The sequence below is a fragment of the Xenia sp. Carnegie-2017 genome, unplaced genomic scaffold (assembly GCF_021976095.1).
Source record: "Xenia sp. Carnegie-2017 unplaced genomic scaffold, XeniaSp_v1 HiC_scaffold_2, whole genome shotgun sequence".
Classification (NCBI taxonomy): domain Eukaryota; kingdom Metazoa; phylum Cnidaria; class Anthozoa; order Malacalcyonacea; family Xeniidae; genus Xenia; species Xenia sp. Carnegie-2017.
In genome coordinates this window covers 6764258-6775263 of record NW_025813482.1, presented here as the reverse complement: position 1 = coordinate 6775263, position 11006 = coordinate 6764258, and the positions used below count along the sequence as shown (strand labels likewise).

General features: G+C 33.6%; 2 protein-coding genes and 2 long non-coding RNA genes across 4 annotated transcripts; 1 reads left to right on the top strand and 3 right to left on the bottom strand.

The window, feature by feature from the left end:
* Positions 1-352: 352 nt before the first annotated feature.
* On the top strand, positions 353-2115 carry LOC124439991 (isopentenyl-diphosphate Delta-isomerase 1-like). Its single transcript, XM_046990300.1, has 3 exons — positions 353-703; positions 854-1218; positions 1550-2115. Exons 1-3 carry the CDS (start codon positions 604-606, stop codon positions 1874-1876), a joined length of 792 nt encoding a protein of 263 aa, XP_046846256.1. The 5' UTR covers positions 353-603; the 3' UTR covers positions 1877-2115.
* Positions 2116-5265: 3150 nt separating this feature from the next.
* Positions 5266-5952, bottom strand: LOC124440539 (senescence-associated carboxylesterase 101-like). Its single transcript, XM_046990935.1, has one exon. The coding sequence runs from the start codon at positions 5950-5952 to the stop codon at positions 5266-5268; it is 687 nt and encodes a 228-aa protein (XP_046846891.1).
* A 696-nt stretch (positions 5953-6648) lies between these two features.
* Positions 6649-8411, bottom strand: LOC124440838. The gene is made up of 2 exons (XR_006946777.1): positions 8370-8411; positions 6649-7160 (listed from the first exon to the last, which is right to left on the bottom strand). It is a non-coding gene; the product is annotated as an uncharacterized LOC124440838 (long non-coding RNA).
* A 550-nt stretch (positions 8412-8961) lies between these two features.
* On the bottom strand, positions 8962-10642 carry LOC124440839. Its single transcript, XR_006946778.1, has 2 exons — positions 9376-10642; positions 8962-9288 (listed from the first exon to the last, which is right to left on the bottom strand). It is a non-coding gene; the product is annotated as an uncharacterized LOC124440839 (long non-coding RNA).
* Positions 10643-11006: the final 364 nt, after the last annotated feature.

Below are 11006 nucleotides of genomic sequence, written 5' to 3'. Positions count from 1 at the left end.
TCATGTAATCATAATCTCATTGAAAAACTATAATCATGTATTAGTTGCACAGGTCAGTCAATAGACCTGAAAACAATGCATCATTCAATTCATCCCGGAAAGCCCAACACCAATGTTGTATTAGATGTATGTACGCATGCGTACCAGTTTTACACTAGTTGATTGTCTTGATTCCATTTCTACAACAAACCATTCTACAAACAAGCGTCCTGATCAAATCTGTGAGAGAAAGATTGCATGATTTTGTAAAATTGAGCGCGCATGCTTTAATTGAACGGTTTTGAAACTTCTCTGAAGTCCTAATAAAGAAATTTTGAAAAGATTGACGCTTCCTGTGTACTTTGATGATCTAATGAATTAATCATAATTAATTATTAGTTGAGTTGAGCATTTGCAGTTTCGACTTCAGATTCTTCTTAGAAAAATGGTTCAGCACAGCGATGGTAGTAATTGCCTTCTTTTACTGTATGGATGAAATAAAATCATTACATTACGTGATATTTTTCGGGATAAAGTTGTATTCTATCGTACCTGGTACAAACTGGTTCCATTGAACTTTGCAAGCGGTGCATGTACGTCAATATTGAGCAAGAAGAGTAGTGTATGGCTGTGTTGAATGCTTCATTGCTAAGGACCTTTACTTTTCCTCTACGTCGCTCATTCACAAGCTTTGCTAACGTAATTTCATACTCAACTCTTACAGGTATGTTTGATTTCGTTAGTTAATTTACCATCCAAACAATACAGTCAATAAAAAATATTTTTTTCATTATATTTCATACACTATGAATTAACTGCATTTTAATTTTTTTCTGTTTTGTAATAAAACTATCAAATTTGAATATTTTTCAAGGTAAAAAAGAAGCAACTATGGTTTTAGACAAAGTTCAAGAGCAACTTTTGGAAGAAAAATGCATTTTAGTTGATGAAATGGATAAAGCTATTGGGGAGGCAACAAAGAGAGAATGCCATTTAAATGACAACATTAAATCTGGAATGCTACATCGAGCATTCAGTGTCTTTTTGTTTAATAGTAAAAATGAGTTGCTGCTTCAACAGAGATCTGATGCCAAAATAACATTCCCAGGTTGCTTTACCAATACTTGTTGTAGCCATCCTTTGAATTTTCCTCAAGAGATCGAAGAAAAAGAATCTATTGGAGTGAGGAAAGCAGCCCAACGTAAACTTGATCATGAATTAGGAATAAAAGCACATGAGGTATGACCATTTCTCTTCCACGCTTGTACAAATTGCCATTTTAATATAAACTAGTTGTTTAAATGATATTTTAAAAAGTTGTGGCATTTAAGAATGATTTCTATATATGAACCAGTTCTATAAATGAAAAGTTTCTGTGTTTCATAACTATTGTGACTTTTCTGTTAAGATTGCTAGTTAGTTGCCCAATTATTTCAGGAAATTTTTGAATAAGTGTAAAAAAAGATGGTTATTTCTTTGTGTTTATTGAAGTATGTCTTTAAGAGACTATTTGTCTTATGTGTTTGCTTTGTGTGCATTAATTAAAGAATTTGTCTCTGACATTTTTAAGGTCCCTTTGGAGAACATCCATTTTATAACAAGAATCCATTACAAAGCTCCATCAGATGATAAGTGGGGAGAACATGAGATTGATTATGTTTTGTTCATTCAGAAAGATGTGAATATCAATGCAAATCCAAATGAAGTAAAAAGTTTTTGTTTTGTTGATCAAAAAGAAATGAAAAAAATTCTTCAAGATGCTAATGAGAAGAAGATAGAAATAACTCCATGGTTTGAATTACTATGCAAAAACTTTCTGTTTAAATGGTGGAATTATTTAGGTAACTTGGACAAAATCAAAGATGTGGAAACCATTCATAAGATGATAAAAGAGTAAAAACTGACAATTTTGTGTTTATATTTTTGAGTAATTAATGTTGTAGTCTTATAAAATGTCAGTAATTGTAAACTTTTAAGGTAAACATTGTAGTAGTTATTTATGATTACTATTTTAAAAAATCTCACAACTTTAAATTTGATGAACATATGACCTAGGGAAGTAAAAGCATAGTTTTAAATAAACGTATGGCGATGTGGTTGCCAGGCAAGTTTGTTTGGCTCCAGTATTCTCTTGTACATGTGTTGTATAGCTCTAAAACTATCGTTTAAAAGTGGTCAAGTAACTCAAGTTTAAAGTTTCTACTATAGAGGCTAAGGCCAGCTGGCCAAATGCCAAACCATTTAACCAAACTTGTTCTTGAGCCTGCATTAGCTATGATATGTAATGAATGGGTGGTTACTGTAATGGAAGATTTAGGAAAGGTAACTAACGTAGTTACCATCACATGTTTCTTAAATAGAGGACATTTGGAGAGCAGAAATTGATTTCAATAGAAACTGACAAAGTACAACATGCACAAATGATTTGATCTCAAAAAAGGCCAAGTATAGCGACTAGTAAGTACAAACTCTGGAGACAATATTTATCCAGCCCATTGCCCGAGTTGAATAGTTTCGTGTCACGTTATTGTTGATAGGACATGGTAAATCAAGTCAAAATTTTATCATAATGTTGTTGATCCAGGAGTCATGAGTCAATAATAGAATGACTTAGTAAAAAATGATACTTTACTGTGCTTGTGTTCGAGAGATGCAGGGAAAGGTATAATAAAACCTGGAGTAAAATATTTATCATTTTTTGTACAAATACGATAGTATGTAACATTGATTTTAGCAATCATGTTTCTGACTTAAAGAAGAATAAACTCGTTGACGACATTGAGATTCGTGAATTTGACGTGAATAGGGTGATGTTTGAACATCTCATACTCGTTTTCGTGGTGTCCAAAACAGTTCCTTACTCGATGATTTCTTCATCTTGCACCGCTCTAAATTTATATTTCGTCTTGTAATTTACTGGACATTGCAGCCGATTTTTAAACTTTTTATCGTGTTATTTTCGAAGAGTCAACCGATCCTTGTCATGACAAAATTGACCCAAGAGAATTTAGCATTGCATTTGATTGCAAATCAACGACTTGAGACTTTAAAGAGACTAAAGTTGTTCAATAAATGTGGGCTGAACAAATGTATCACATCGTAGGCACTGTTAAAGTTACATGTGCATCCAGATGGATTAGCATTACCACTGCATGACAAAGATGATAAGAACTATATATATCTTTTTGATGGACTTTTTGAGAAAACTTGATGGTCTTTTTTGAAGAATCAATCAGGTATTTGAGATATAGCTGATGCTTATATTGTCAGTATTGCTACCGACTTGATGAACTTCTGAACAGCTGAGGGTTCTCTCTGCAAGATGAGCCGTGAAATAATGAAAATTATGTATCTTGTGTATGGTGAAAACATCTGAGCAAATAGTGATGGGACTCCTAGTGAACGACGTTGTTTAGGATTTCAATGAAGATTAAATGAAAGTAGATTCCACAAGATTGAAATTCTACAAGGCTATAAATTTAGCAAAGCATCTTCTAGATTTGTGCTATAGTTTGGGTGCTGAAGCATCGTTTAATAGTTCAATCTAACTCTAAAAACAAAGCGGGATTTCGGTTTGAAGACGCTGCATTTTGAATGGCTTGTTGAATAAATGACATGTTCAAAATTTAAATCAATCATTTGTCCTATTAATATAGTGGTTGTGTACATAAATAACGAATAATAAACATATCTAAAAATCTTCCTTGCGAATAATAGACTTTTCAAGGTTATCGCAGCCATATTGCAGGGGGTGCAAAAACATTGGGTCGAGCGCGCGGTCACGCATGGCGTCCATATAAATAACTAATAATTGCGCAAAAATTACCCTTATACATATTGGCCATTTCTTTCAAATATATTTCTCAAACTCGTCCATTTTAATAGTCGAATTATTATTTGCGATTTTTTATACACGTGAGTCCAACTTTGTGGTAATCAAAAAGCGAAAAGTTAAAGAAAACATTTGTTTTCTTTGAACAACTTGACCGTCGTTTGAGCGATGTTCTTGAGTTCGCAAATGTGCGGAACTCATAAGCCAAGTCAAACGAACTAAACCCTAAACTAGCCGAGTAGCCGTGAGCAATCATAGCCGAAATGGTAAAAAATGCGCGTTGTGCAGTTGGATATTGCGATAATGATAAACGCTATCCTGATTATCAAGTTAAGAGGTCTCACGTAGAAAAGTTAGTTTTTCATAAGTGGCCCAAAGATTTGGCGAAAACAAATTGCAAACAGCAGAGCCGATGACTTTAACCCAAAGCCTGGTGCACAAGGTACTTTCGTTTGCTCAAATTATTTTCCCTTGAGAAGAAGAACCCCAAATAACTGCGGAACGGATTATCCTTCGGTTTTTATTACGCTATCAGAGTACGAGCAATCGAGGACTCCGCTTAAACGTAAAGGAAGAGAAACATGGACGACATCAAAGCGTCCTCATCAAGCCTATGACACCGAGGATTCTGATTTAAGTTTTGATGGAAATCCAGCAAAATCTGAGGCATCTTTACTCCCTGCCCCTTAGGAATTTGAACAGTTGACGAGAGAGTATGATGTAAGGTTTCACACCGGCCTGCCATCGACTAACAGTTTTAAGTGTGTATTTGAATACTTGGCTGTTTCTTCTTCTGGCTGTTTAGTCGCCATACATAATAATAAAAATAGCAATGTCACTTTACAAATAATTGGAAATACTAATAAGAGTTTGCCGTAGAATAGTTCCTCGTGATACTTGCTGACTTTGCTGTAGACATGTGCGTGTGTTACGAACTCAAGAACATCGCTCAAATGACGTTCAAGTTGTTCAAAGAAAACAAATGTTTTCTTTAACTATCCGCTTTTTGATTACCACAAAATTGGAGTCACGTGTATAAAAAGTCGCAAATAATAATTCGACTATTAAAATGGACGAGTTTGAGAAATATATTTGAAAGAAATGGCCAATATGTATAAGGGTAATTTTTGCGCATTTATTAGTTATTTATATGGACGCCATGCGTGACCGCGCGCTCGGCCCAATGTTTTTGCACCCCAGCAATATGGCTGCGATAACCTTGAAAAGGTCTATTATGATAGCCTTGATAGGTATGTTATTTTCATGCATTGCGTAAATTGATCGCATATTTCCCTTCAATACATTTGCATGTTTTTAAGTCTCGTGTAAGTTTATCCAATTAAAATACATTTTTTTGTGTTATGACAAGATTTGGTCACAGCCAAAATCCACATTATCTTTATTGTATCGTCTTTCAATTCCTTTTTCGTAAGCGATATAAAGACCATGAGCGTTCAAAAGATCAAATCCTGTTTCCCATCTACTTTCATCTCTAGACAAGGATGTTTGTACCCTAAGAACGCAGGGATTTGAGTGAATAGATCTCGTTTAGCGACAAATCTTAAAGTTCGATCACAACCAACCACTGTACTGAAGTATGATTTGAAACTGTCATCACCAACCAAAGGTGAACCAAATGTAACAACAGCATCTGGTTTTTTATTCAACTTTCCAGCGGCAAAAATTGCAGCAATTTGAGCCATTGAACCGCCTAAACTGTAGCCTGTTATGATTATAGTAAAATTCTTTGGTATGTTAAGATATTGATTTTCAAACCAGGATGAAATACTCAAATAACGTTCCATGAATCCCTTGTGTATTTTAAATGCGCTGCCATTTATATTTTTTTGAATTGGAAATATGTTTAAATTTTGTATCCAGTCTCGAATATTTAGCGCCTCAGTGCCGCGAAATCCAAAGACAGCAATCTTCTGTTCTTTATGCACAAAGAGAAATATTTCAGTGGTTTCTATTTGGTGATAAATAGTTTCCCATCTCCTGATTTTGCAAGCTGCACGGTCATAAGTAGAATCGTACTTTGGATTTAAAAGGATAAATCCAAAAATTCGCCTGGGTAAAACTGTCGTTGGATTTTCCATGATTGTAGTGTTTTGAAGATAGCGTTTTCCTGGTATAGGCATGTATGAAGCTTTAGACACTGCGAGTGACAATTTGATTAGTTTTGTCAGTGGTGTTACCACACGGCTTCCATAAGTTTCTTCTATTATATTGACTTTTAAGATTGCGCAGAGTAATGTGAAAAAAACGAGATTTTTCATAGTCGTTTTTAGATTGTTGACCAAATCAACAAGATGCAGTGGACGAATGTCACAGGTTAGCTGTTTATTAGACTTTAAACCCGTTAACTGCTGCTAACAAAGGTCATGCAGTGGAAAAACGTCATATAATTTGATTACATTGATATCAAATAACTGTGATCGAGGAATTCCATTCATCATTCTTGACTCCTTAGCTTAAAGCATTTATGAAACGATGTAGCATTTTTCATCTGAAGCTTTGCAAATTTAATCATCTTCACTCACTGCGAAAAGAATGGACGTCTGATAATATTGACAAAGTTATAAAATTAATTCACAGAGCATTTTATGGAAGTAAAAGTTTTCTTCCGAGGTTTTCAAATTTCGACAATGGAATCGCTGTCAAGGACTTCTGACGTTTTGGTTTTTTGGGACATTATGTACAGCAATGCAAATGTGTTTAACACGTCATCAACCATTGATTACCGTGGCCGTGAACGAACGATTAAATATCTCATCTGATCCACAAAAAGGCCGAAGTTTATGATTTAGAAATTTATAATCACCATACGCAAAGCATTCGTGCAGTTTCTTTAATCGCTATTACTGTTTCGTTTAAATAAATAAATTTCACATTGTTTCTATCAGCTTTAAAGCTTATTTTATAGCTTTTGTTTGAAAAGAGAACACGGAATTACACAACAATAATTTTTCAGCAGACGAGAGTATTAATCATGTATCCGATGAGTTGGTTCCAATATAACTTAAAACATGATAGAGGTTGGTAAGCAGGAGCTCTATAAATTTGATCAACAATTCAATATTTCTAAATATAAGGATATAATATTATATTCATATATACTATATAGTAACATATACTGGTGAACGTGAGTGTTATGGGAGCATCGAAGAAGTTTGTAAAACACAAAGCTATTACACAGGCTGGGATCAATGCCATATTCTTTGTTAGCAACCAACCTACAGCTAGAGTTGTATGATACAATGTTGTTTGCCTACGTCGACCTCGCATATTGGCAGGTGATTAAATTATCTTTGATGTAATATTGATTTACATTCGATTTCCAACATATCTGAAATACAAACAACAATAAAACGCCAGCTTGACATAAATGACATTTAATTTCTTCATATTTTAGCCTGGCAAACCGCGCAGGAATTCTTAGCAAGACCTATTTAAAAAATAATTCTGCAGAAAAAACTGAAAAATTTGTTTTGACAATTATTATACCGATGTAAATTGTTGGCCTCATGCTCGAGACAAGTGTTATTATCAGCTTGTGAAGACATTCAAAATTTATTGTTGAATAACACTGACATGAATTTTATGCAAATACTTCAAACCCAGACATAAATAGAGATAATAAAGAAAGTTTTCTCTTACAGACAATAATAAAAAATTCTTTTTATGTGGTTGAAAAATTTGAAAATAGCCTACGGTTAAATAAGTTAAAATGCACTTTCCAACCAAAGCACATAGTCTTATTGCACGACGCAAATTGTAAGCTTATTAATGACTCAAAGTTGTCGAATGATTTTGTACATATACTTCAATTTCAAATGAGAACATCTAATTTCTATAAATACACAACTTAAATTATTTATTAGTAAACTAAATTTCTATGTATTAATTATTGTATGTCTTGTGATTATTACGCAATAGGTTGCGTAACAAAATATCCATGAGACATAATGGGACATAGTTATAATATCCTCAATAACTTTATTGCGCAAATGCGTTAGTACTAAATGTTTTCAGAGAAGTGGTTCAAATAATATCGCTGATCATAACCAACAGACCGCAGGATAAGTGAATTAGTTGAGACAATCTCTCGAGCAAACATGAACTTTGTTTTATAGTATTATTTTCCTACCATGCATTACGTTAAACTTCCTCTGACCTCTTACATATCATTAATGTCATGCACAGGAAAAACATCTGGTTCTCTGTCTTCACTAGATAGTTATTTCTACGAAGCTATCAGTCTTACAGAATTTTTGCATGATACCTGGTCGCACGAAAGCACGTGAAATATTTCGAAAATAAAAAATCCCCTTCCAAATTCCATTTTATTACCCGTGAAATGATATTAACTGGATGAATATAAATCTTGGAAGAAATATATTATAGTCTTTTTCTTAAAAAATAATTCATTGATACATACAAACACTTTAAACAACAATTATAACATGCATTTTGAATACAAATATTGTTTTCATTCTCACAAACCGTTGTTAAAGGCGTGAGAATAAATACAAGGAATTCAATAACCTTTACGTACTTGTATAAATTTTAGAAAAATAGCTTCTAAATAGCCCTCGTGTCTCACGTGTGTTTGACAGTGGCTCATGAACAATAAGATAATTTCTACATGTTTGCAAGTAGAAGTAGATCTTGAAGGTTAGTAGAGTCCTGAGAAGGACTGTTGGTGTTGATGTTGACTGACGTTTTGTTTTTGACTCTTAAGATGACTACCGCTAAGGTTGACGAAACGTCAGTCAACACTCAACATCAACATCAACAGTCCTTCTCGGGACTCTACTAACATGGACGATCTACATCTACCAACATGTAAAGATACTCCCGAGTTCATTCACTTTAAGACAATTTCTATCGGAGTGTATAAAAAACTGCAACTCGATTTTATAGCAGCTACTGCCAATAGTTAATGTAACATTACCTGTGTAACGTTTTATACAAATGGCTCAATTAACAATAGAAGAACGTGAACATGAAATCCTAAACATAAAGTTATTTTCAATTACTTGTAGAAAACCTGAAGATCAATTACCACGGTTCATGCAAATTCTAAACGTTTGGTTTTGTCAAAGATTGCAGTATTTAGGGGAGAGTGTATCATAGAAGGCAATCAATTAATATTTTATAGTGTATATATTGCTCTTAAATACAAGAGATTTTAATTAATATTTTATAGTGTATATATTGCTCTTAAATACAAGAGATTTTAGTTCTCCAGGAATTTAAAATGCTTGTTATCGTATTCGTAAAGTTGAAGTGCTAATTAAAAATGACAAATGCTTGCTTCTCAAATCCCAGAGCCAAACATCTTTTGTTTACATTGAACTCGCATTTGTTAAGAAAAACTCGCTCTCTCATATTCTTGAATGTAACAATTCTCTTGCACCATCACGTCGATTGGTGCTCATACTAACACTCATAAATTGTTCTTTTCTATAAAACTACAAACATATGACAGATGGTAAGTCAAGAATCGAAAGCCAAGACCTTCACATTTGCAATAGGTGCCATTCTATTAAGCTTAGTACCTGCTCATGAGAAATGCTCCAGTAGTTCTATGTAGTTAAAAATCCTTGTATCTGATGTGCAATCAAGCTTACACGACAAAATCTGAAAATCACTCTTTATTCCTACATATGTCGTTCATGTAAAAATTTATGTTATGTGGCTACCTCATATGGTTTTTTCATAATTTACATACGCAAGATGCAACTTTAATTTGGCTCAAGTTTGTTGAACTTCTTCGAGAGAATGAAATATATATCCTTTACTAGACTTACTAATGCTAGGAGCTGCTGCCTCTCCATTTCTATTTTAAGTGAACACTCACAAATTACTTCATCAACATTGATATGAAACTTCTTTCTTCAAATTTAAACTATCGTCTAAAACATATTATATCAATTGGATGACGTATTTCTTTTCAGTAATTCCTAGTTGCGTAGCAAGGCCGAAAAGTTTTAGGCATGTTTTGTAGATCTCCGATTACAATCATTATAAATTAATTTACTTAGAAATCTACTGTGTTTTGAAAGTGAAGAGAAACATAAAAAATTTCACAGTACATTTATAAATGACTGGATACGCCGGTGACAGTTTCAAGAATTCTCCATTCAAAGGAAAAAGCGTGAAGCGTGTATTGTGAATGTGATTGCATAACAAGTCACGTGGCGCCTTAGAAGTATTCGTTGACGTAACAAGGCGGTGTACCTAGACTTTACATTTAAGATGTGCTATTTTGCTCGCTCACTCTCCATGAATTACGTAATGTTATGTTCTTCCTATTTTGTTTAATAGCACATGACGTTAGCACGATCCAACGGTACATATATATTCATCCCACTTTCCCGGCCACCTTTAGCAGATTCAAACGTTTAATATTTCGAAAGTACGATGCAAATGCATACACATTTATCTATAGTCCTGATACAAAACGTCAAAACCATTTCAAAATACAGAAATAGACACAAATACCAATACTATTTTTAGCCGACGAATGTAATAAATTGATTTTCTTTTGATGATTAATGTCCATCGTAGTTATTGGACGTCATATGAAATAGAGTGAGAATATGTTCTTATTTCCTAAAATAATTACATGGTAGCAATAATTATGTGTGCATGACATATCTAGAATAGAGATATTTTAAAATGGGTGTAGATAAATTCAAGAGAGAAAAAGAGAATACTGAATAGTCTTCAGTCGTAGCTAGCATATTTATTAATACCTGTATTACATACACAAGTTTCAACTATTTACGAAACATAGACAATGCCCTGGCTTTTCGACATTCATTTAACTGTTCAATTTCATTAAAAAATCAAGAGTTTAATAAAAGATATATCAGTGCCTAACTACGAGGAAACTACGAACTTTTTTGTTTTCTACAGCCAACACTTTTTCTTCCAACTTCAGAAGCTCTTCTCAATAATTCGTTCTCAACTTCAAGTTCTTTTGTCTATCTTGAATCCAACACAATCGAGCGCGTTTTGCTTCACGTGACCGCCTCGCTGCTTCGTTATTACTTCTTCTTCGCTTCCAATATTTTTCATCTTTTTCAGATTCTGATTTTCGTTTTGATTTAAGCTGCTTGGCACATAAATTTAAAAATCGACTGTTACTTTTGCTTTTACACTTTCCATCAATTAAAGATGCTAA